The sequence below is a fragment of the Silurus meridionalis genome, chromosome 26, assembly GCF_014805685.1.
Source record: "Silurus meridionalis isolate SWU-2019-XX chromosome 26, ASM1480568v1, whole genome shotgun sequence".
NCBI classification, from domain to species: domain Eukaryota; kingdom Metazoa; phylum Chordata; class Actinopteri; order Siluriformes; family Siluridae; genus Silurus; species Silurus meridionalis.
In genome coordinates, this window is record NC_060909.1 from 16,683,070 (window position 1) to 16,710,500 (window position 27,431).

At 39.3% G+C, this 27,431-nt stretch overlaps 1 protein-coding gene across 1 annotated transcript in view; it reads right to left on the reverse strand.

Moving 5' to 3' along the window:
• ptpn4b (protein tyrosine phosphatase non-receptor type 4b) overlaps positions 1 to 21,353 on the reverse strand; it is a 32,075-nt gene extending 10,722 nt beyond the window's left edge. Inside the window, exons 1-13 of the mRNA XM_046840783.1 lie at positions 20,958 to 21,353; positions 12,497 to 12,651; positions 11,742 to 11,849; positions 9,424 to 9,466; positions 8,103 to 8,175; positions 7,957 to 8,001; positions 6,985 to 7,041; positions 6,461 to 6,580; positions 6,117 to 6,204; positions 5,570 to 5,658; positions 3,733 to 3,796; positions 3,010 to 3,182; positions 736 to 804 (exon numbers count right to left, since the gene is read on the reverse strand). Of these exons, the coding sequence (XP_046696739.1) occupies positions 736 to 804; positions 3,010 to 3,182; positions 3,733 to 3,796; positions 5,570 to 5,658; positions 6,117 to 6,204; positions 6,461 to 6,580; positions 6,985 to 7,041; positions 7,957 to 8,001; positions 8,103 to 8,175; positions 9,424 to 9,466; positions 11,742 to 11,849; positions 12,497 to 12,634 (1,067 nt within the window). The 5' untranslated portion in view covers positions 12,635 to 12,651; positions 20,958 to 21,353. The remainder of the gene's footprint in view (positions 1 to 735; positions 805 to 3,009; positions 3,183 to 3,732; positions 3,797 to 5,569; positions 5,659 to 6,116; positions 6,205 to 6,460; positions 6,581 to 6,984; positions 7,042 to 7,956; positions 8,002 to 8,102; positions 8,176 to 9,423; positions 9,467 to 11,741; positions 11,850 to 12,496; positions 12,652 to 20,957) is intronic.
• Positions 21,354 to 27,431: the final 6,078 nt, after the last annotated feature.

The window sequence follows — 27,431 nt, forward strand, 5'->3', positions numbered from 1 at the left end:
TTATGAACTACAGCCACATTAATGCCTCTGAATCCAGAGACCACAGTGGTGGGATGCAAACTTGCACATCACTTGCATCCCTGGTGCATTTTCACAAGACATTTCGCTCAGACTTCATCTCTGTATTTCAGCTTCTGTTGTCGTTTCACATTAAGCAGTTTCACTTTGTTTGTTTTTTTTAGAAAACGAAAATCGAGACTTTGATAAAAAATGCTTACTAAGCACCGAAATAACGACTACTGGAAAGAAACCAGACACTAAACCAAGTGAAAATGTACCTGCTGGAAGCACAGCGTGAAAGCCTCAGCCGCATCTTGAGTCCCAACATCATTCAACTACGATACACCAAGCAATAACTGCTCTTCAAAAGCCCGGAGGGGAGTGTCAGCGTGTTGCACACAAACACGCAAGACGTGCAAAACGCGCATGCACCCACCCTGTGGAAGCTTCCTGTGTTACTTCGAAGTGCCTTTTCTTAGAATATTTAACCACACAAGCGCGCACGGAAAACACGCTGAGGGCTGAAGGCGTGTCTCGCCCACACGCGAGGGCGTTTTACACTACGTTTTTTTTTTTCCTTTATTTATTTATTTTTTTTGAGCAATTGATTGACTGCAACCAAAACGAGGGCTGTCCAAATCCCACTCAGACTTGAGTCACGTCAACAGACTGGATCAAGGAAAATATATGATTGTGATATACTGTAGAACGTTTTATTTGCATTTAACACGTTACCTGGCGAAGACTCTGTTCTTGACGCCTTGCTCTTTTCCGTATTGGACCGACTGAGCCTCCGTTCTTCCACTGAGGAGGAAAAAATAAAACCTAATTGACTTTTTTTTTTACACAATTTGTACACGCGCATTTTATGTGGATTCGGATGTAAGGATCACGGGCGGCAACCAAATAAATATGCTTATTTATTGACCTACAAGTGGCTGAGGTGTTTTATATAGTGGGTGTTTGGGGTGGGATTTATTAGGCTGCCATGGAACGGTTTTTTGAAGTTGACGTGTTGGAATCAGGAAAAATGGGCAAGTGAACGTCTAGACGGCTGGATCTCCAAGACAATAAGTCTTCAGGGCCGTATGCAGTTGTTGGTACCTTAGAAACATCACAGTCAAATTGATCAACATGATGCAGGACCACTGATAAACACCTGGCCAAACAAAACAACACAAAAAGTGAGCAAAAACCCAATGGTTAAGACACAACAATCTGGTCCGATACCGGAGAAGAGCCCAATTGCTGAAAAAGGTCATAATAGAAAGGCGTCAGGAAACATCAAAGCTTGCTGTGTATCTGCAGATTGGTCAAAAAGCGCATGCAGACCCACCAAAAGATCTTACAATGGGAATGTGAGCACCAGAATTGGACCATGGAGCATTGGAGGCAGGCTTGGTCTGATAAATCACGTTCTTTTACATCATGTGGTCAACCCGGTTGTGCGTGTTCCACGCTTACTTTGGGAAGAGACGACATCAGGAACTCAGGAAATCCCAGCACTACTTTAAAGAGAAGGTGAGCTTGAGGAGGCAGTGCGATGGTCTGGGTGATGTTCTGCTGGGAAACCATTGGTTGCCTAAACCATGGGTTGCCTAAATGTTGCTGTAGACCTAGTCTTGACAATGGTATTTCCTCTATCAGTGGGATTCTTCTCCATGCAATACTTGTTTCAAAGACGAAAATCTTGACCACGATCTGTGGGACGTGCCGGACAAACATCTCTGATCCATAGAGGCCCCAGGACTGAAATGATCTGCTGAGAGTATCTTGTTGCCAGATATCACAACATTCCTTCGCTTAGGAGGATCCAGGTTTCGATAATTCAGCTGAGGTAATATGTACCTGGCACAGAATATTACAAGAATGCAATAAATTCACTACAACCTTAACGTGGTCTGATTCACCATTAAGTCAAATAGCTAGTGGTTAGACATCAGGGTCAGCAAGGCCTTTTCTCAAAAGTCCATTCTTTTCATTTCATAGGACCTGAGTATAATAAAGTTTCTCTCCAATCATAAACCATTTTGCTTGTTGCGAGTTAAAAGCTCCAAGGTCACCTAGCGGTCACAGTGGCTGAGAGAGGACGAACTTTTCAAGCAAATCTGGACATCGCGAGGAAAGGTCAGCCAAAACGGTTCCTAATTGAAAGCTTTGTATTTGTACTTTTGCAATTCTCTTACATGTAAAATTTGCACCGCCATTTAAAATCCCCAGAAAAACTTGAATGCACAGGAAAAAAAATCCACAGAAAACACAGGGTCATTTAATACGGTTAATGCTTGAGATTATGGCTGTGGCTGCAGTGAAAGAAGACTGGGTGAATGGTGTTCATTGGGTTTCTCGCTTTAGTAATGATATTCATTCTCGCTGTTTGAGATTCCTGTGTGTGATCTGTTATACTGCGTTTCTGTATAATATTTTATGGTTTCTATAGTCTTGGTGTCACAACGCTGGTATTAAGATCCAATCTGAGATGACTCGTCCATTCTGCCTTGGTTCTTTTGTTCTCTCTCTTGGACTTTCTCTCTCTCACACTCCCTTGGGGTTTCCACTAAGGTTTCAGTCATGGGTGGTCAAAACCTTGATTCTATTGTCAACAAAACCATTTTGTGTGGATTTGGATTCTTTTCTTGCAAGATCCAAACATGACCCATGACCCAGTTGGAACTTCTTGCCAGAAAGATTTTCTTCTGCATTTTCCTGGTACTTCATGGAGTTTATAAGGCATTAAATCCTTAGTATAGCCTTATAGTGTTATATCTACTGTATCCTTCTCAGACAGATGGATTTCTACACAGTACCTGGTGTCTTGTAAAACCCTGTGTGTGAAAACTGCAGTTTCTATCTACCCTACTTGGGGTAAAGTTGGAAGTAGATCTACTTGGAAGGCATAGCAGCAAAAAGAAACTAGTTTTATTGTAAATTCTGAAATGTGGTGATTTCAAACCATGGAGATCTTGGAGAACTTTACAGCTATACAGATACAACAGGGTTCTATCTCACCAGTAACGGAACTTCGATCCGAGAGTGAAGTAGTGTGCGAAGAAGTTCTTTTGGGGCGGTAAAGGCCGCTCCAGCCGGAAGAACGTGTGGTGCTCAACGCAGGCCTTCCACATGTTCTTACATGCTCTGTAGTTCGCCATGCTGAAGGCCAAAAGGGTCTCCCTGCTCCTAGTCTGAGGAAAAGACGAAATGAAAATATGAATAAAATCCAAACTAAGCTGGATTAAGAGTCAAACGTGGGAAAAAAATTATTCATCATGGGTGAAGTGGGTTGAAACTGAATAATTGCACATCAATATTTATAACCAATATAATATTAAGCAGATTTGTTGGATTTATTTACCAATGTGTTGTATAGCAGCGGTTGTGAAGTTCATTCAAGGGACATTGCTGTAAAAATACTGGGTAAAACTTATACTAACCCTATGCTTTTAATATAGTCAATGTCTATTATAAGGTCTATGTAAAAAATGAATTTATTTAATTTAAAACAGAACGTTTGGACAGTATATGCTTAATATATATATATATATATATATATATATATATATATATATATATATATATATATATATATATATATATATGCCATTGGTAGCTATAAACTAAAAACCCATCTCGTCCACCCATAAACATGGTACTGTCCAGAATTTTCATAACTATGCTTTATAACACATGGAAAAAATGAATAAACGTTCAATCCATGTGAGGAAAATCTCTTACCGATTCTTTTCGTAGCTGGATGAAAAACTGTCTTGATTTGAAAGATATTTTGACAATTTTCACCCTGAGAATGTGAGAAGAAAAAAAAACATATAGAATATTAGACTCTTCACTTCCTGTACAAAATAAATGCGAATTAAGATAATAAATAGACAATTAGAGTCTAGTGACAACTTCACTTGAAATCTCACACTGTTCTTTATATAGGACAAAAGTTTGGGGACACCTGCTTATAAGATTTGCTTTTTTCCAACATCTCGTTCCATTTGCTGTTATAATGAGCTGCACTCTTGTAGGACGAAGTTCCACTAGATTTTGTGGAGATTTTGACTCATTTTGCCACAAGGGTGTTAGTTGTCAGTGTTCCAATTCATCATATTGAATAAGAGGTTAAGATCAGAGCTCTATAGCAGACCATTTACTCCAACTCATCTTAACCATATGTTCATAAAGTTGGTTTTGTGCACAGGTTTGAGTTCAAGTTAAGGGATAAATTCATGTCACCACATCCTTCACCCAAGTAGAAGTACAGATACTGATGTTTTAAAATACTCTGGTAAAAGTTGAAGTTTGGGCTCTGACATGTACTTAAATAAAAAGCCTTAACTACTTCCTGTTTTAGGGTCACGCTGGTAACCGATTAATATATAAATATTACGACTGTCAATCGATTCAAATGTTCAACCGCGATAAATCGCACGATCGCCGCGAGTTGACTCGCGATTAATCGCATTTTTTATCCGTTCTAAATGTACCTTAATGAATACTTTTCAAGTTTTTCAATACACTAATTGTAACATCATAATTATATATTTATTTCACTTAAAACCGCTCCCTTTGTTATTAATTATTTTATATTTAATTTATAAAATTTTTAAATATTCGTTTCTTTTGAGACGTCATATTTCTATAGTTATTTGTTCCTTTTTTTGTTCCTTTTCCGGTTGTTTTCCCTCAGTTAGCGGTTAGCGCTGCCGAGGAGAGGTCGATGCTAAAATTGTCAGGAAAGGCAATGTTTAGTGGTTAAAAACAATTTTCAGGTTTTTTTTATTTTGTATATCTGAGTAATTTAAGGATGTTGTGAATACATGTGTTGCGCCGAAAGGTTTTCATTTGGCGTTAAAACGAATTTGCGTTAACGCGTTCATTTTGACAGCCCTGATTAATACCAAAGGATTTCAATTTTGTTTCATCAATGTATCCAAACTGAAGATTCACCATATCGAACACAAGCAGAGGAAAGATGATGATGTTCAGGTGATCAGTCATGTTTACATCGATGACTCCCTCTGTCTCATCCACGTTAACCCCAGACTTCTTGTCGCCTTCTGCTTTGGAAATTGTTAGCTTTGTAAACTAGCCTACGTCTGTGGTGTGTGAGAGCCAGGAAATGATACACCAGTGGTAGATTAAAAAAAGCCACGCAATGACAAGAAATAGGTTGATGGGCGGAAAACATGGGCAGTGAGGAAAAAATATTGACATTTCACCTAAAGATTACAACTAAAGAGTCTGATTTGATAAGAAGTAGAAAGTACAGATATCCATGCCAAAAATTTAATGAGTGAAAGTTAATAGTTGTTTGAAAAATAAATAATGAAGTATTGATACTAGAAAAATCTACGTACACTAACAAATTATTTGTACTTCATTACTTCAGTAACAGTTTGACAAGAAAAGCACATTCGTCAGGAAAAGTCAGGTGTCCCTAAACATTTTGTCCATACTGTCTACCTATAGCACAAGAATGAGTCCCGCCCCCAAGTCATTGTATACATCATAGCATTATATCCTTAAAACATGTTCGGATTTCGACTTCACAATGATCAGTACTCACCATGGGAAGTGGTTGACCCGTACCCTGTTTCTATAAACGCAGATCCCAGCAGCCATCACTCCAATGTGGACCTCAGCGTTGCTCTGGTCCTGTTAGGTACAGTTCGGTTCGCATCAGGAAAGCGTTGCATCATGAAGCTTGAGAATTTACAATATAATACTGTATGGAAAAGCTAACTTGACCTCCATTTTATCGTCTGCAAAACCCTGGGTAGTGAACACAGTTAGGACACTGAAGGGATTTCATTCGGGAATTTCAAATCTGCTTTATTGAATTTTCTAATTTGATAGATTTCTGAATGTTAGATTGACAGGTTTGCTGTCAAAATGTTTTAATATTTATTAATATTCTGAAGCTCAGTTCTATATTGGGAACGATTTTGATGAGGACCAGCGACACTTTTAGGGACCACCTACACAACTCGTTATATTTATTTATTTTTTCATTTTTTCCATTTTTTTTTTTTCCTTTCTTTTTATACAGGTTAAGTGTGGAAAAAAAATGTCGACAGAGGGGAGAATGCAGGCAGGAAGGAAGAGTTACTCACTCGAGCATTGTGCAGTTCCACTCCATACAGCTCTAAAGAACTGGCAGAATTCAAGTAGTTAAACTCTGACTGAGCAGGAGTGAGTCCACTGAGAGGGGAAAGAAAAAAAAGAGAGAGAGAGAGAGAGAAAAGAGAGAGATTATTTGTGCAGTCTGTAGGGAGACTCAATTTTGAAGTTTGGAACAATGAGCTGCCTTGTTCTAGCCTGTGTGTGTGTGTTTGTGTGTACTCAGCTGCTTCCTCCTCCCAGCCCCAAACACCCCTATTTAGTCCAATCACGTTGTCTTTTACAGAATTAGATATCGAGAATTTGCTGTCGTCCAGACTCGTTCCTTGTGGCTTACGTGTGCTGCTGGTGCAGTTTGGCGACCTCCTTCTCGAAATCCTCCGGCGGATTCGGGATGAAGCTGTACTCGGAAAGGTAGTCCGCCGACTGCTCCGATTGGCTGTGGTCCCCAAATCGGCTGCAACACAGAGCGCACATTGTGAACGAGTGTGTGCGTGTGAAAAGAAGAAGAGGGAAGGAAAGAAAAAAAAAGAGCACAATGGCTCCTTTCGCACTCTTAAAATTCTCGAACGGCGCTTCCAATTTGCTAGTGGCCGTGTAAAAGTAGAGCGCTGGGCAAAACGCCAGATTTTAAGGCTTAAGCGTTCGAGCCGTCCCTCATAACCATCGTTTTTTTTTTCCACGATTTCCACCATTGTGTTACGTTCAGTTTTGCAATGCAAATTTGCAGACAATGTTTATGAGGGGGAAAAAAAGCTTTGACAATCCAAACTGTTTGTTCATTATTTCACTTAGACCGGCTTTGGATCTTAGGAGGAGTTCAAGGCTGAGGTTCTAAAGCTCCTCAGATAAAATGATTACTCACCCTGAACTGCATAAGAGGCCAAGACTGCCGCTGCATTCTGGGGACACGGTAACCTAAAAGCACCAAGAGGACACGTGTCACATCGTATTCACGATCAATTAACAGCTGTATGATGTACACATACGTCTTCACTTAAATCATTTCGAATTCCATAATATTCTGGGACGAATTTTTGACTATAGAATTGTCGCCATGGCTACAAAGAAAGGTCCCACGCCATGAAAACCCCCATTTTTTCTTGCAATCCAGATCACCCCAGAGCAGTTCAATAGGATTTATGTGCGGTGACTGGGCTTTGACTCATAGTCTTATACGGCGTTCCAATGAGCTGCAGTCCAGATGGAATTGCATGGTGGGGAAATATGAATTGGTTGCCATGTTGGTTTAGTTTTCCTTTTACATTCCGGAATAAGTCTCCAACCTTCCCTGCTCTGAAACAACCCCAAACCTTTGTCAAGCTTCCACCTCCATGTTTGACTGTGGGGTTGAGGGGTCTGCTAACATCATCTCCCCTGTTCCTCGTTTTACACAAGTTCTTCTGTTAGAGCCAAAATGTCAAATTTGTATGGTCAAATTTCCAGTCATTTACCATCAGATTTTTGTGTTTTATCTATTTTTTTGCATTAAACAAAAGGAATTGCAAACGATTGCAAACATTTAACACGTACTATATAGGAAAAATGTTAATTTTTCTTTCTTTACATTAGTATTAATTAAAATGTATAGTTTTCATTTTAAAAGAAGCAGTAGGAATCTTGAATTACTAACAACTTATTCTATCAGCAGCACTATGGGGTCGCTTGTAGGGGTTTTATTGAGTGTCGTTTTTTAGGGATTATATGGGATTATTTGGAGATTAGCTGGTTGTAGAAGATTTTCATCGGCCTCTGATCAAATCTCTAAAATCTCAGCCTTCCTATCACTCAAAGATTATTTCCGTTTGTATAGAAATTCACAATTCTACTTACTTTCCACTCTGGATGTCCTGCTTCAACTGCAAAAAGTACAGGTACCTGGAAATAAGAATAGAATACATAAAAAATTAGAAGCATAATGAAAATGGAGCTTTGGAGAACTTGGCAAGTTTTGAATTTCATGAGATAAAAAGTGGCACCTTGTGTACTCCTCTTGAAGTTTGCTCGGATCACTAACGAAAAACTTCACCCGAAAACTTATATTGTTAACTCCTACTGGGGAGAAAAAAAAAAAAAAACAGTGAAATTCCTCTAGGAAATTATGAGGATTATATACAATTTAAAAGCTTTCAACGGAGATAAAAGTCCACAACTGCAGGTTACATTAATGAATAATTTATTTGGCCCATTTTTAGAGTGAGCAACCAATCATATATTTGGAAACATATATATATATATATATATATATATATATATATATATATATATATATATATATATATATATATATATATATGCGATGTAATGGTACACAAAATTCACAGATCGATACATACCTCTGTTTTTAATTCACGGTTCGGTAAAATTTTGCTAAGGTTGGGGGGAATAAATGCGAAATATAAAATAGCTTGTTTTTTTGTTTAACGCAGTTTATTATTAGCATTTGTGTACATCAACAGATAACGTTTTTGAAAAATTGGTAAATACAATGCCTGATTTCTATATTTTATCAAAAATAATATATACTAACATTAAATAAATTTTTTAATGAACTCACTACACTATAATATTGATTAAATGGAGTAATACATTTAATTGATTAAATAAAATGAAATGAATGGAAAAATGTTATTAGTTTATATTTGTTAGACCCCATGTGGGCAATACAGATGTGTAAATAAATGTGTGTATTTTTACATTTAATATGAAATTTTCTAAAGATACATTCTACTTAACTTCTACTTATTACAGCATACTTTAATAAATGTCTTCATTCCTTCTATATTTTATTTATTCATACCCTCGATATGCGGAATGGTCAGGATTTTCTCCTTTTAAGAGAAATTCTTGAAACTGGACATTGGCAGCGATTTCCCCACAGTGACACTGTGCTAACTCTTGTTTCTTTTATTTATTCATTATTTTTCATTATACACCTGGCATTGTTGTGTATGTTTTCAAGTTTAATAATAAATAATAAAAAATAAAAAAACAACAGTGACATTGTAGCCAAAATGCGAGACGGAGACTAAACAATCTTCGTGAGGGAACTCGGATTTTAACTATGTTCCGCACCTGAAAAGGATTGCATTCGATGCACGTGTCCCGAAACGGATACGTGTGCTGCTATACCCCTAATATATATCGATTTTTCAATTGAATTTTGTTGGTTAGTAGATCACATTAAAGGATTTCTCTTTTTCAACTTTTTTTTGTTTCAAGTTTTATCTTGAAAGATGTGTGTGAGACTTCTTTAAATCCAACAAAGGATTTAACGAATGAAAAAGAACTTTCACCTACTTTTCAGCTGTTTCCTTATGGGTTTGCTGGGATCCAGCCACCTCTAGAAACAATACAACAAAAGGAAGTTGTTATAACAGAGATTTTTTTATGTTGCTGGAAATCGCAAATAAGCAACAAGAATGAATAAATAAATCATTTCTTACGGTTGAGCAGTGTGTGAAATACAAAGTAAAACATTTATCGCTCCTAAATAACATTTATCGGAGTCCATGAATTATGCATCGGGTGTTCTTTTCACTTCCGCTGCGCTGTTAACGATGTTGTATCAGTTACAAACCAGTGGGGTGTGACGTGACCCAGGACTACGAGTGGTCAATGTGTGTGTGTGTGTATGTGTAGATCTATCTGTCCTTTCATTTATCCATGTCTCAAACTTATTTTTAACACAATTGAGTCCCCAAATGCTGTTAGAATAAAATCCACTCTTCTGGGAAGGTGTTCCACTAGATGTTGGAGTGAGCTTGTGGAGATTTGTGCTCATTCATCCACAAGGGTTTTAGTAAAGTCAGATACTAATGTAGGTGAGGTGAGGAGGCCTGGGGTGCAGTCAGCGTTTACATTGATCATGTTCAATAAGAATGGGGTCAGAGTTGTATAGCAGGGGATCTTTTACTCCAACCCCATGTAAAGCATATTCCTTAAGGAGCTGGCTTTGGGCAAAGAGGTATTGTCATGCTAAAACAGGTTAGGGTCTCCTAGTTCAAGTAAAGAGACCTACTACTTTATAGTAAGAGTTTGTGGAAGAACTATATAAGGCTGAACAAGTCAGGTGTCCCGATCATTTTGTCCATATATCATTTTGCTATAGTTTGACTTTCACAGCTGGGAATAAATCACAGCAACACCAACCAAACGTTTTTTTTTTTTGTTTAAGGCTAGATCTCTGATCAGAAGGTCATGAGATTGAATCCTAGCATCACCAAGCCCCAACTGCTGGGGCGCCTGAGCAAGACCTATTCCTTCATAGTTGTATAAATGAAATACACCTTAGAGGAGGTGGTGGCTTAGTTGTTATAGTATTGGACTTTGGCTTTAAAGGTTGTGAGTTCAAATCCCAGCCACACCAAGCTGCCACTTCTGGGCCCCTGAGCAAGGCCCTAACCCCTTATCTGCTCAGATGTACGAATGAGATAAATGTAAGCCACTCTGTATTAGGGCGTCTGCCGAATGCTGTAAATGCAAACGAATGCAGGGATTAATGTTTCGCCTGGCAACAAACAACCTAAACGACATGTGGCTTCTCATTTTTATCAAACAACCAATTAGGAAAAGATGTTTTGAAAAAGATGGAACTGTCAACTTGGTAGAAATCATGTGGTTGGCTTTCGATTTTGAATGATTTCGATTCGACAGTAGAACTTCTCGACGATGCTTAATAGTGAAACCAAAAGCATTTCCTCACACACAATGAGAAGAATTTACAGAACTGGAACTGAACAGCTGGATGGCCACAAACAAGCAATTTGTTACTCAGTCTAATGGGGGAGGGGGGGTGACTTCAGATTGCAAGAAAAAAATAAAGCCATAAAGCTTAGACTCAAGCAATGGAAAAAATATATGATCTGATATGACCACATTTATCCTATTCCACTGTACAAGCCTCTGGAGGCTCTGTTAAGATCTGGGGTTGCTTCAGGTGGCCGTATTTCAGCTCAGCAACAATAAAATGCGGCAATAAAATGAACTCGGCCCGGTTGAACTGAATGACCAGGTCATCCCATTGATTGAAATTTTTTTCTCCTGACCGCCCAGGGATTTTCCAGAATGACGATGCCAAGATTGACTGTGAAAGAGTGGTTTTAGGATCACGAGGAGGCATTTCCACAGAGCCGGTGAAAATGGTTGGGACTCTCCTGTCCTCAATACCGCAATCTTGTGGTAAAAAATGCAAGAAAATGTCTGTAAATAGAAACGAATGATGTTGAGTGAGTTTGGAGCCCCAGTATTGCAAAACCATTCTTGGGGCCCTTAAACAAGGCCCTTAACCCTCTGTGCTCCAGGGGCTGACAAATCTCCCATTTAGAAAGCATGGATGTCTGTGACAGAATTCACCCTCAGAATTCAATCCTTTTGGTGTCTCAAAATTTATCATCATATCTACCCTTTTTTCCCATTCAACTTCCCATTCTTTCACTTCTGTTTCTCTTTCAGGGCTGATTTAAAAATAAAAGATGCTTGTGTACATGTAAATCTGTTTTTGTTTGTTTTTTTCTGCCACAATTCATTTATCCGTGTTTAAAATTGCATGTGTCTGTGTGTGTGTGTGTGTGTGTGTGTGTGTGTGTGTGTGTGTGTGTATGTTTTCTACAGCTTGCCTGGCTGTCCGAGGAGTCTTCGGTGACCTGCAGTCCGAAATAGTCTTGCTCTGTGAGTTCCAGATGTTTAAACACTGCAGCCAGTAAGACCTGACCCTGATCCTGCTTCTGCAGAGGACAAAAAAAGTAAAAAAAAAAAAAAATGTTTAGTCAATGCAGCAGCCGCTAAAAGTTTTTGCAAGTTCGAAATGTGAGTGGAGTGAGACACGAAAAAGCTACAATGCATACTAATCTACATTAATTTATGCTAATGTATGCTAATGTGTGCACTTTGGCTCGCTGACCACAATGGTGGGGTGGGGTGGGGGGCTTTCTTCTCCGTTTGCTAATAGGACAAAAATCTGCTCTGTGTGTGTGTGTGTGTGTGTGTGTGTGTGTGTGTGTGTGTGTGTGTGTGTGTGAGTGAGAGACCATAATGGCAGTGGGACGAGCTGTATTGAATAATATAAAGGGGATATTGTTATCAGCTAATTTATGCAGGTGTCCAAATGAACCAATCGTGTGGCAGCGGATTTAAACTAAATAAATAAACAAACAAACGAACATGAGATCTTTAGTCTTATATTCATCTTATCTCAAACGTAAATCTCTTCATCGGTGTATAGCAAAAAAACTAAAGACTTGTTGTTCCAATACTTTTGGAGGAGACCAGACATATGAGAATCTGGCAGGATTTTGCTGATATCTGTGTGTGTGTGTGTGTGTGTGTGTGTGTGTGTGTGTGTGTGTGTGTGTGTGTGAGATCGGTGACTTACATTAACTCTGAATTCTTGCACCGTGTTGTCCAGCAGCAAAACGTTACACACCACCTGTGAGCTCGGTCTGTCTCGTACCACTTCAGACTCTCCCTCATCGGAGCTTCGGCCAGCAGGCAACCGGAAGCGTGCTGTCATTACTGTCCCCGCACCGTCTGCCAAAGACATACACAACCTCCATGAGTGCGTACGAGACAACATACGCCCTGGATACACAATGGAACATAGTTGGTCCCCAATCATTTACCACAAAGTCGAATGAAATTTCCCATGAAAATTAACTAGGAGACTCGAACATGCCATAAAGCCAGCACCATGAACATATGCTTTATATGGTTTGGAGTGGAAGATCTCCTGCTATAGAGCTCCAACTCTATTGAACATGCTGAATTGGAACGCTGACTCAACCTGACTTTAAAATCTAGTCTATCTTCCAGAAGACTGGAGCTTATTCTAATGGCAAATGGGGACTAAATGCTGAATTGGATGTTCAAAAAGAAATCATTCACAAATCTTATGGTCAGGTGTCCACACATTTTCAGTTATAATATATTACATAATAATATATTACAATGTAAAACAAAAGCACAAAACTTCCCTGTCAATCGGAGTGACACCAGTGACATGCATTGAAAGTGAAACAAAAAGGAACACAGTTGCATCCAAAATAAAAAAAAGACACTTCAATAGACAGCACGTCATCAGTGATTCGCCTGTAGAGGCCGCTCTCGTCGTATATAACGCAACCCGGAAAAACTATCGGTATGGATTTTCGCAGGTAGTTCCAGCAATTAACAATCGGTCGACTTCTAATAGCCAATCACGGGCGTTTGTCAGCTCAAATATGTAGTAGAGGGTAGATAGCGCTTTCCTCCATGAATATTATGCTGTTTTCTGACACATTGTATGCTTTTTCATGTGTCTTCATGTGTCTGTATTGATAGAAATCCAATAATCGCAATTACGGTAAGGACTCTCTGGTCGTTTATATTCAGTGATGTTGCATAAACATGAAAAGAATAAATCCCTTTGGGTTCTGGAAAATAGTCAATATCATAGCCCTAATGGTAATTCGCCTTCAGGTCGGGCCATGTCACACATCCTTGTCGCTGATTATTTGACTGTAACAGCATATTTAAAAATGCTATAAGCCTCAATATGCTCTAAGATTAACACAGTCCTGCAGTTCATCAGGCTTTATGCACAATTTTCTCCTTCCTTCTAGTGTATTTCTGAGTCAGACATGTATACAAGCCCCACACCGTATTTCCGCCATTCTTTATGACGAAGCTGAAACTATCACTGCGGGAAGAAACAGAGATGAGCCATGGCATCAACCTACGCGCTCTCGCAGAGCACTGCATCACTCGGTTTCTCTGAAAACCCTTAGTTTTCTGTAGTTTCTACATGGAAGCATATGTGGGTTATAAACCTTCCCGGAACACAGTGAGCGTCCCGGACCATTTAATTTCTTCATTTCATCTTCATTTCATAATCACACTCTTGATATCACCCAAATGAGGATGGGTTCCGCTATTGAGTCTGGTTCCTCTCAAGGTTTCTTCCTCATAACATCCAAGGGAGTTTTTCCTCGTCACAGTCGCCACGGCTGCTCATTACCTTAACTGTTAAATTCTGTAAAGCTGCTTTGAGACAATATCTGTTGTGAAACGAGCCACAGAAATATCCTTGACTTGATTTCTTTTCTACTGACATTAGCAATATTCTGATTTTCTGTATTTGTAGTTATTTACTGTATGCAGTTATACAGTATAATTAGTTATTATAAACTTTTCACACCCTACTGTATTTTGCAAGCAGGCATCCGTTTAACATAATCCGGTCGTTTCGTTTTTGAATTATACTAAAACAAAAATAATTATAACAGAAAGAAAAATACAATTTCCAAATGTAAAGACTTTGTTTTTCTAAGGTTTTTTTTTTTTTTACATCCAAATATAACCAAATTGTTTCACCTAATTATTTAATACTGTAGACTAACAATAAATAATTTAAATATTTAACAATTCTAAATAAATAAACTAACAAGGTGCATAGTTGGATTTAATGGATTAAATGGAATCGAATATATTTGTAATTATAAAGGCAGTGCACACAACATTTTACGGATTGTTGACTCATTATTAATAATAATTTGCGATATTTATGCATTTATCTTTTCAACAAAACAAAAAGGAATTATTTATAAGTTTCTGAGGTATGTATTTTCCCTCTCTGACAAGCTCCTGAGGTACCAACAATCCCCTTCTGCTCTCGGGACCTGCCTGGTTCTTTGCTGAAGATGAGTCCGCCTTTTGAGTCCGGTTCCTCTCAAGGTTTGTTCCTCATGCCATCTCAGAGAATTTTTCCTTAGCAACTCAAGAACCATGAGGATAGATTTGGAATTGCAATTAATATAAACAGCTTTCTATACTGGTTTAGGTCTGCAACGGTGGACATTCGTGGTCATCCTGATGAAGAGAGGTTTCCTTTTAATTCTGGTTCCTCTCAAGGTCTCATCTCAAGAGTTTTTCTTTGCCCCTGTCGCCACTGGCTCCCTCACTAGGATAAACTTGTTGGGACTAATTTAAGGTGCTAAATATATAGTCACGTTCTATAACCTGCTTTGGGACCAATATTCAGTCTTAAAATCTCCATACAAATAAAATTAAATTATATTGAATGTATTTTTTTTTCTAATCCATCACAAGGAATCAAAAACGCTACAATATCCGCTCCAGTCTTATATAATGACATGATAATTGCTTGAGTCACCCTATTGGCATCAATACCATATTGTTAAACGCAGCTACAGTATATGTGCTGACTCACATATATACTGTATGTGTGTTTGTAATTAGCTAGGTAGTTAGGTAGGCTAAATCCCATTTAGCCGCCTAGAGTAGATGGCAAAAGTTTACAGACACCTACGTATCCAAACTTTTCTCCATACATTACCACACGTTTCTTGTCAATCATGGGATTCCTTCAATTTCAAAAGAGGTAATACACAAAAGGCTGATTTAATTCTGATTCTATTGACTGTATTGGGTTTTTAGAAGGTCTAACTTTGATACACTCTGTTAGTATTTGGTTAATTCGGTCAGCATTGTGGGCCTCTCTGTGGACTGAACTGAAAAAGCATGTCTTAATACATTTTTGGTCAAATTCAGGTCAGGGTTTTGTAACAGCCATTCCGATACAACCACTTTACCAGTTAATGTATGCTTGTGATATTTGTCCTTCAGCTTCTGAAAGATCCAGTTGTGACCTGATTGTAAATTTTCAAGCTGATGTCTTGTTAGAATTAGTGTTACTATCCATTCCTACTAATGATTGAATCTGTTTTCTGTTCACCAGTCCATTTTAGAGCAGAACACCTCAGATGATGCTACCACCACCATGTTTCACAGTTGGTGGAATGGGGTTTTTTGGTGTAAAGCTTCACTCCATTAGGGCAAAGCAGCTCAAAACATCAAACCAAGTATGTTTTCATACACAGGAATTTCTCATCATGTGAGTACCCAACCTGTAGTTAATTAGCTTGCACAACCCGCTGATACTCCGCAGTGCCGGAGTGTTTTACATGGTGAGAATTTAGTTAGCTGAAATATACAGTATGTTGAGGTTCTACAATGCCGGCATTAATACTTAAATCAAGCAAGTGCACTGTTATTTCTATCAGTTTGTATAAGTGGGAATTTTTGCATCAAAACCCAAAGCCATTTAGGTTTAACAGTTTAATAATCATTACATAATGGGTTCCTCTCCAGAAATAGTAACCACCGGATTTACGACCGACAAAGAGTACACTCGCGTTCGTAAGGCCAATCGCAGACAAAAGAAAGCAAGGCATTACCGATAAAATTACAGAACCCTTAGCGATGACGTTTAGAGACACTGGAGCTCGGATTACTAGGTCCCTTAACATTCGAAAAAATCTCAGCAGCCCTCATTTGTATGCACAGGGATCCTCAGGACTGCATCCTAACCCCGAAAAGAAGCTCTACAGCAGTGAATGTGATGGCAGACTTTCAACAGTTAGTGTTCATTGCGATACCAAATATGAGAGAAAATTACAGAAAATGCAGGACAAAAACATGAAAGGTGACATCAAATGTTGTCACTTTGCATTAGCAATATCTTATGTTTTAGTAAATGACATTTGATTATAACTATATATAACTATTTATATTTAGATAAATACAAAAATAGTAATATATATATATATATATATATATATATATATATATATAACAATATACATTAAAACTATAATTGCATTATAACTATATAATTATAACTAAATAAATACAATTTACGCATATCTGTGGTGAAAGTTACTAATATTATGTTTGAATCTAGAATCCTAAATGGATCTTGTGCTTGTTAATTTAGTAAAAAACTTTGTAGGTTTTCCAGTTTAAACTATATTATAAGTATAATCCTTTAAAAAAAATTTGAAAACCGTGAACATAAAACTATAAAACTACCCACAAGGACGCTTCCAGAAATTTTCCAAGAATCATCAAGAAAACGAATGAGGTTAGACACGTCTGAGCACAAATCTCCTTCTGAGAACGTGGATTTGATATATTCCCAGCACGCACACAACGAGCAAAGGTCGGCCGGGGTCAGAAGTGTGTTCTTAACCTGTCCAGAAATAACTTACCAGAGGCTCTTTCAAAGCTGGGATAACTTTTCTTTAAGCAGTTTTCAGGAGAAAGATCAGATATCTAGATCACATGCACTATTCATCGCTATAGCTGTTTAAGCTGAATCTCATGCTATTGCAACCTTGTAATTAGAAAAATTAAAATATAAGCAGTAATAATTGGTATGAAATTGTCATTTAGAATTAGAAAACCCAAGCACAAAAACAGAGCTGTTTCGAAATACTGGAATTACACTGAAAGTGGTTTGATTTCCAGGCTTATGTCATGGAAGCAATGTTTCAGATCATAACTAGGCATGTGCCAAAAAAACACAACTAAAATATTGACATGGACACTTCAAATTTCTTAGTACCTGTCCATTATCCCCAACTAACCGTGCAACTTTGCAGTACCCTCACTACCTATTCAATACCCATCTTAGACCTGCATAAGCTTCACTACACCTACAGTCCCCTTGCAAGCACTGCATTACCCAGACTACACCTGCATTGGCCTCTTTACTGCTACAGTGTCATACCTACTGCTGCCATAGCCTTCTACTGGCAATTCCCATAATATTACTACACTCCATACATCTGCAATACCAACACTACCCCTACCATATACTCACTACCCCTGTAATACCCATAATATCTTTTCAGCCCCCTGCAATACCGCACTGCACCTTTACAATGTCCTCTCAACTGCTACAATACCATTACAATCCTCACAAATCCCTCATTACACCCAAAATACCAACACTATCCTCCCTACCGTTGCATTATTACCCCTTACTAACCCCTGCAACACCCTCACCACTCTCTGCAACAACCATACCATCCCCTGCGACACCCTCAATACCGCCCTGCAACAACCCTACTACCCGCTGCACTACCCCATGCAATACCCTCACTATCGCCTGCAACACAATCACTAACCTTTCAATACCCACACTTCCCCTTACTACCCTTACTGATACCCACACTACCCCAGTGCACTACCCTAACTTCATTACCCACACTACAGTACCCCTTGCAACACCCTTAATCCCGCCTGCAACAACCCTACTACCCGCTGCAATACCCTCACTATCTCCTGCAACACAATCACTTACCCTTTAATACCCACACTACCCCTGCACTACCCTAACTTCAGTACCCACACTACAGTACCTCCTGCAATACCCACACTACCCCTGCAACACCATCACTAACCCTTAAATAGCCTCACTAACCGCTGCAACACCCACACTGCCCCCTGCAGCACCTTTACTACCCCCTGCAATACCCACACTACACCCTACAATAGCCTCACTGTCCTCCGCAACACCCTCACAACAGTACCCACTGGAATACTCTAATTACCCCATGCAAGACCCTCACCATACCCTACAACACCTTAACAACCTCCTGCACTACCCACACTACCCTTTGCAACACCCTCACTGACCCTTCAATACCCACACTACTGCCTCCTGCAAGCTGTATAGCTGCTACATTTTTGAATGGATCTAGCATTGGTTAAAAAGCTAGCTCTTCATACTTGCCATCCTACTACTCCATCCAAAAGTCATGTTAGCGGGATTGGCGCGGGAACAGAGCATTAAGAGGTATAATGCGTCATGAATTCCATGCAAAATCCAAAGACTGCAATGACAGGAACAAGTAAACATGTGGTTTTGTACTGAAACACTGAACCCCAGGACAAAAAAGGCTGGGCGATTACTGCAAAATATTGTGACAGGCCTAATTAAAGCGTGTCAATACCGCATTCTGTTCCTTTGGCATATCGTTTCCTGTAACAGGCAACTCTTCTATGGAGCTCTTCTAAATAAAACAACAGGAGGTCACACTGGGTGACCTTTCAGGAGCCATGAAGGGATCTCCTACCAATAAGGCGATGCCAAATTGTATTTCAGAATTACTCTCTACATAAATATATGTATAAAAAAGAAAAAAACAAATGTTGTTAAAGGTCTCACTACAAACAGGCGGCCATCTTGGATTTCTGACATATTTGAACTATCCAGTGCTGACAAAATTGTTCGGTTTCTCTCGTCACAAATGTTGTGCCTTCAACATCCTGGTGGTGAACTTTCCCGCTATTCCGAGTGTTCCGAATCGAGCAGCACCAAAGAAAAGGGAAACCTGCGTAGGGTTGCAAAATTCCAGGAAAATATTCAAGACTGGAAATTTGACATGGGAATTTATAGCAGAATTGCACACTTACTGCGGGGCTAAAGAGGCCACACCCCCCCACTGTGCATTCATCCATAACACACACCATTTTGTGAATCAAAATAATGTCAGATAAATGTCCATCTTGGCGAGTATTCGTGTCAAGTTACATGAATTACATGTTTCTATATTTGTTTGTATATGATACGGTTTATATACATTTCTAATTAATTCCAACCTGTCCAAATTTCCCCAGATGAAGTTCCCATGGAAGTTTTCTGAATTGGACCAAATATTTGCTGGACCTTTGCAACCCCAAACCTAATCGCTAATGCGATTAATACTGGGCACTGTGTAGCAGTAGTGTTGCAATAACTGATTACTATTTTAATCTGTCCTGGTACGACCCTGTGTGCCTAACAGCAAATTGTGGCAGGTAGTAATCACGCCACTCTTAGATTATAATCTCGTTCTATTCGAGAGTGTGTGTGTGTGTGAGTGTGTGTGCTGCAAGAAAAAATCCCTCAGGTGCCATAAGAAGCTACACACAGATCTTTGAATCCTTAGGGATCCCCCATATGACTGTACCATGTGTCCTCTAACCCCTCCTTATTCGCCTTTCTCTGAATGAAAGAGAAAAAAAGGGCACACCAATATATATATATATATATATATATATATATATATATATATATATATATATGCATCAGGATGTCATTAAATATTCCATAATGCACAATATATCCGAGCATCCATCCTCTGTGCATACACACATACACACACGCGCACACACACCCCTACCTTCCTAACAATAGGTATCTCACAGCAACATTGCTTACTTCCTGCCTCCCCTACAGCGACCCAGGGGACGTCGAATCGTCGGTTTGCTTGCAAGCAAGTAGTCACGTCAATCTATTCCCAAACTCCTAGGACCCTAGTCTTCCCGAACACCGAAGACGGAATGGGCAGGTGCTGCAGGAGAGTGCGCACCTAGACAGAAGAGCCGAGCGAGGTGATGTCATCCATTCAGCTGAAAAAGAGGCGTGCATCTCTCATCCCAGTGCTGCTCGGATTCTCAGACACCTACAGTACCGCCGGTCCAACCGGACACTTGTTTAACTCGGAAGGATATTTAATCCTTGGGTGTATTTGCATATATCTTGGTGTATGTGTGAGTGTGTGTGTGCATGTGTGTGTGTTGGCATGCAAGGGCGCACAGCGTTACATAATGTACAGAGTGAGGAAATCTGCTGTTGGCCAGGATCTGAGGACTGTGTCATCCATAAGAATCATTTCATGATGATGTAATGTGGCATACGGGCATGCATACAGAAAGACAAGACACACAGAGCGAGAGAGTGAGAGAGAGAGAGAGAGAGAGAGAGAGAGAGAGAGAGGTGGTGGTGGGGGTTGGTGGGGGTGCAGGTGCATCTTGCAACCAATCATTTTTTTGTGCAGAGATCCTGATTCATGCAACATGACAAAAAAAATCGTTCAGGATTTATTTCTTCATTCATTCATTCATTCATTCATTCATTCATTTTGTAAAAAAAAAAAAAAAAGAGAGGAAAAAATGTGTGTGTGTTGGGGGGGTCTGATTCATGCAAAGGCAGGGAAAGCAGTGCTCACCGTCATATACAGGTCCGAGAGAGTCCAGATGATGATGATGATGATGGTTGTGGATGTTGTGTTCATCCGCTGCACAACCGAAAAAGCCCCATTTCGATATCCTGTAGATGAGCTCCAGCAAGGCTTGACACAGGCACGCGCACGCGCGCGCCAGCGCACACGCACGGACGCGCGCACACGTCCAAAAAGACAGGAATAAATCCCTCGTTTCGCCTTTAAAGAAAAAAAAATGATATGTATATATATATATATAATTTTTTTTACGCCGACACGTTCGTCGCTTTTTTTTTTTTTGCCACGTCAAATGCTTGATTGTGAATCCCGTTTCACCCCCGAAGCCTCCGGCCGGTGTTCGCACCACAGCCGAGCCGCAGCGGCGGCGGCAGCGCGGAGCATCATGGCGCAGGAACGCCCGACGCGCTGACAGCGGAGCGGAGAGGGGGCGGGGCTTAGAGCGTGGACGAGGCGTGGCTTCCAGTAGCCCATAAGAACGAATAAGCAGTCACGGGTCGTGCGTTTCACACCTCCAGACCTTCAGTCGTGTCCTACCTTAATTAATCCACCTCCTTCATACCATCAAGAAGACACCAGGGCTTTAGAATGCATCATGGAGAAACTGCGTCACACGCAGGAATCTCAATCTCTAAAATGAATCCCAATGAATACAATTCAACAAGTCTCCTTTCACTGTAGCCACAGCTGTACCATACCTGTCAACATCTGGTTTCCTATAATCCGCCAGACCTCGAAGCAGGTGTGTGTGTGTGTGTGTGTGTGTGTGTGTGTGTGTGTGTGTGGGTGTTGGGTTGTAATACTTTAGTACATACATAATAAATAATTGCGGAAAATAATAATAATTTGACTTATTCATGTTTCTTTTTCTTTTTTGTTATTTTAATTGTGATTATTATTATTATTTAACACACTGCACTGTGGAACATGTTTTAAATTCAATTACATTTGAATATTCTACATAACATTAACATGGTGTGTTTACAGTATAATATAATATAATATAATGTAATCAGTGCGACACACTTTACCCAAAGGCGTGGGTGTTGTCCATATGGCTTAGAGGTAGGAAATTAAATTTGAGTGGCTTATTGCTTCAAGATCCACCAAAGGCATCCTTACTTAGACCGTACATAGTTTTTGTTTCATTTTCTTTCTCTTTGCATGAGATAGATTTCTTTCGGCTTCTCCCGTTAGGGGTCATCACAGCGGATCATCCGCATGTTTGATTTGGCACATGTTTTTACGCTGGATGCCCTTCCTAACGCAACCCTCCCCATTTATCCGGGCTTGGGACCTGCACTAAGAGTGGCTGGGGTTGGTTTCCTGACCGGGGATCGAACCCGGGCCGCAGCGGTGAGAGCGTTGCCTCCTAACCACTAGACCACCAGGGTCTTTCTTGCGCTTTGCATGAATATATTTTATTTCTTGATAAAAATTTATTTAGCTGCTGTTCCCCCTTAATTAAATGCACAATTGATATTCTTTCTATAGGGGGCAGTCTTTTTTTTAAGACATTAAATGGCTTTAATTAGAATGTTGACCATACATGAGATGTTTGTATTTTATTTACACATGATCTGGCTTCATAATGCAACACTACTACAAATCATACTACAGATTTATTAGAGGCCTAAAGAGACAATCTGTCCCTCAGTAATTTTTTTTTTTAGCTTTTACTGCTGCATCATTGAGAGCATCCTGACTAACTTCATCATAGTGTGGTATGGCAGCTTCACAATTTGTGACTGGAAAAAAGCTGCACAAGGCAACACTGGAACCCAACTACCTGTAATTTTGGATTTTACCACAGTAGAAGTCTGCACTGGGCACACATCATTAGGGACCCCCAGCCCAGTCACAAAGTGTTCAACCTTCCTCTATCTAGGAGGATATACAGGACCATTTGCACCAGAACCAGCAGGTTCAGGACCAGTTTTTTATTGGTAAACAACTTTTAGTGATGGTGAACAGAAATGTAGTTTCGGTAGCCAGACGTTACTAAAAATGGCGCATTATCACAAGTTGTCCACTAGTGGCCTCTAGAGGTGACAATAATCTACATGCAAGCATACAGTATGTAGCATCTTTAAATCTCTGAACGCCAAAAACAAACAAAATGACCAATAAGAAACAATGTTAAATTAATGAGTAATCACGACAGTGGTCCCTTGGACCAGATATTAAAAATTAGAAGCTTTCAAGAAAAGGCTTGACCAACAAGATTGTCATAAACCTTTATGTGTTGAAGACTTGAAGTATTTTTCAAAGAAGTGATATTGTGTGGGAGCAATACCTTATCAGAGAGCATTGGTTACCATAGACACGTCTCTCACCAAATTTGGGACTTTTGAGCACTTTTGCTCCTTGAGTGGGCTAACTGATGACTAGCTTCACTGACAAGCAACATGCTTCCAATATTTTAGAACAATGGGGCGAGTGGACACACTGTGTGGAACTTGATCTCCTAACTCAGTAAAGGTTTTAATATGCTGGAGTAAGCAAAGACTGAAATAAGTATTATTATTGGCACAGCAGGAAGTCAGGTTCTCTGTAATGCTGTAATTACAATGTCTCTTGAAATATTTGCGAACGTACAGAAACATTTTTTACACGAAAACCTGAAATTAAGTTATCTATCTATCTATCTATCTATCTATCTATCTATCTATCTATCTATCTATCTATCTATCTATCTATCTATCTATCTATCTATCTATCTACACTATATGAAGAGAGGTTGGTAAACACCTTGCTAGAAGATTAAGTTTTTTAACATTCCATTCCACTTCTAGTCACCATTTGCTATTATAATAACCTCCACTCTTCTGGGAAGATGTTCTACTAGATGTTCTGAATGTGCTTGTGGAGATTTGTGTGCATTCCACCACAAGAGTGTTAGTAAAGTCAGATACTTGTTTAGGTGAAAAGGCCTGGGGTGCAGTCATTGGCCCAATACATCCTCATGGAGCTAGCTTTGTGCACAGGGGCATTGTCATGCTGGTTCGGGTCTCCTAGTGGATCCAAAGACGTCCTATACAAGTGTGTGCCTCCTTTGTGGTAACAGTTTGGGGATGGACCACATAAAGCTTGGCCGACTCTATGAATGTCTTCTCATATCACCTGGGTTTCCTCTGGGTCCTCCATTTTTCTTCCACCTCCAAAAAACCTACCAGTAAGTGGATTGTTTAAGATACGTTGCTTGTATACATGTGAACAGCTTTGTAAATGTGTGTTCTGTGATGGCGTGGTCTTTTAGCTTGACTGTACAGTATTCCTGTCCCCCGCAGTGTTCCCAGGATATGCTCTGGATCTACCACAACCCTGCATAGTATAAAGTGCCTACTAAGTGAGTGGGTGAATACCAGTAAGTCGTGATTAGGTATCTATTTATGTAAAAAAAAAAAAAATCTATATAACACAAGGATGAGAAGTATGTGGTAAGGATGTAAGGATTGCATTACTAATACTATGTTTAAGACCAAGCCCTACACATTGAACATGCATCACATAGAGATTGAATTCATGTGCAGAGGCACGGATGTTTTAAATGCATGCATTAAAATGCCTTTAAGGATGCATTCAAAGAGACGGCGCTGATTAACTAAACAGCTACCAATTAGTACTCCTTATAACACCATAGCATGCAATGCCTTGGAGCCATTTAAAGCCACAATAGCTTCCAATGGGGTATGTGGGGTATGGGATGAGTGTAGGCTATGAATAAAAAGGCTAGAAGATTCATGGAGAATGAGCAGGTACTGTAATGTCTAATAGTCTTCGTTCGTATTTGGTTGACGGCAAGCTATTTACATGCTTAGTTATCTTTACAGGGGCCGCTGGAGCTAAACTTACCTGTCTTGTTCTCAGCTGGAAAGTGGGACACTCATTTCTTTTTTCTATTTTGTGAGTAAAAGCACCAAAATGCATCCACTATTTCCTTTAAATTTCGTCACATTTGTCACACAAATCTCCATCTCACTTGATTGAGATTTTTATTTTTGAGAAAGGTGTCTGCTCCATTTCATTATTGTAATCAGGTTTGATTTTTTTCTAATTGTCACTTTTTGAAATACTACAAAAAACACATTTTGCTCTCTATATTGGCCAAAACAAATTTTTGCTTCAGCTGTCAGAAGATATACATGGTTTGGTCAGATTTGATTGAGTAATAAACAAATGACACTGATTGTTTGATCAGAGTCAGCTAGTTCTTTAGCATGCTATGAGAAATGCTAGTGTGCCAGAAAATGAGGCAATTAAAACCGTTTATGTGGAAACATAGCAAAAGTTTTGGGCTTGAGTTTGTTTTCACTGAACATACATTTGAATAAAGCATCCAGATTTGTCCATGCCCATGTTGATTAGAGTATTAGAAACATTCAATACAGAAAAAAATTTGTATTTATAGCATGAGTGCCATGAGCATCGCATGATTAATTGCAATTAATAATAATAGAATTGTTGATCCCCTTTGAGCTGTTAAAAAAAATCCATTTCCTCAGGATGTCAAGCCATTACAGGGCACAGAACACAAACACCTACAAACTTACACATGTGACACTGATTAGCATGTTAATTGCCCTTAGAAGGAAACCAGAGAAACAGGAAGGAATGCTAGTGGGCACGGGGAGAATATGCAACTATCAGATACCATGAGCTTATTAATATGCTTTTTTTTTTATTTATGATTTATGTCTTTGTTTTAGAAACAGTTGCACAAATCATGAAAAGAAAATATCAACTGTATTTCAAATGATCGAAATGTAACAGCAACAGCACCATCTGTTGGCCGACGTTTTAACTAACAAGTACGTAGTACTGAGAAGTTCTTTGTCTTTTTTCCCTTCAAAAGTTAAGCACATTGGGCTTCCATGATGATGTCAGTTTCCATTTCTGTGGCTTCCTACATAGGCCCCATCTGGACATTCAGTGCACAACATATAGGGGGTATATAAAAGGAGAGAGAAAAGAGGCTGTTTAGGATACACCCCTAGAGGATTCTGGGAGAAGGCTGCTTGTTTCTAGGCAACCCTAAGAAGAAGGCATGTTCTGTAGCGGTTCAGTGATATTTCCGAGCAGGTCGTTCAAACAGATGGTGTTTCTTGCAAATTCCAATCAAAATCGGTTATGAAACCGATAATCTGTTTATACGATATCGATGATAGTTCTCCTGTCATCACATGACAAGTGTGAGCAGGCACTTTTTTATGATGCTATGCTATGTCTTGGCGCCATGTCGGGGAGACGACGAAATGAATGGCGTTATTTTACAGCTATAAATAAGAACGTTGCAAACTGCAGTGTGTGTGTGAAAGATGGCCATTCACTACTGTGGCAACATCACTAACTTATACAAACACATTAAAAAGAGAGCTGCAAAAGAAAGCAATAAAGAGGAGGAGGATAATCCCTCAAACTGACCCCCGGCCGTGCTGGCACTGAGACACTCGTTTAGTCCTTTCATAGAGGAAAAGAATATCGAGGTACAGAAGCAATAGCTGTGAAATTTATTACTGTAGTCACATCAGAACTTCAGTATTAGATTATGCTAATTCTGTTTAGCAGACTGGTTAAATCGAAGACTATATACCGGTATTAACATACATTCAAAACCTGGTATCTAAATAATTTATTTTTTACAGAAATATATGTAGCTTAAACCTGAAACATGTAATTGACTGAATATCCTTTTTGTGTGAAATGAAACAACGTTCCTCCTGGACCCTGGTGCTACATACAATAACAATCACAGAAAATAACAATCACAGAAACTAGTGTCCTCGCCACATAAAGTGCATCGTGTGCAACCCAGTGCAAACAGTGCAAAGACAACACAAGACAAATACACAAAATAGCGCTGCCTGTAAACAGGTTGTATATTGCACACTGCGGTGTGTAAAAGACGTAAAGTAAACATTGTAAGTAACAAAAAATGTAAACAAAATTGTAATGTATGTACTATTGGGTATCAGCATTCTGTGATAAGCCTGACCTCTAGTGGTGACTCATATAGTGATGTATTGAAGTTAGTTTAAAGTAAAAACAATGTGAGTATTTTTGTCACCTAGGTGACTCCCAAGAGCTATAAATATTACAAGAAGCCTTGCTGTAATTACATTTGTTGTTCTTTAATAATTTATGTCAATTTCATGTCTATAAATTCAATCCATTACAGTAATAAATCATGAAACCTCCTAAATCATGACACACTGCTCTTCTTTACAGGAAAGTACAGCCACATGTAGGTTAAAGGGGATGATTTTAATAGTAAAAAAGTATCGGTATCGATATCGGCGATATGTAACATTACAGTATGCTAGCGTGAAGTCGGCGCGTGCGTTCTTTCTCTTTTTAAACCAGCCAGCTCTGACAGCGGACTGATCCATTTGTAGGACAGGGGCTCCTTAGGTTGATCGTACGCGTTTCCTTATTATTACAAGCCACATTTTTATGAGGCGG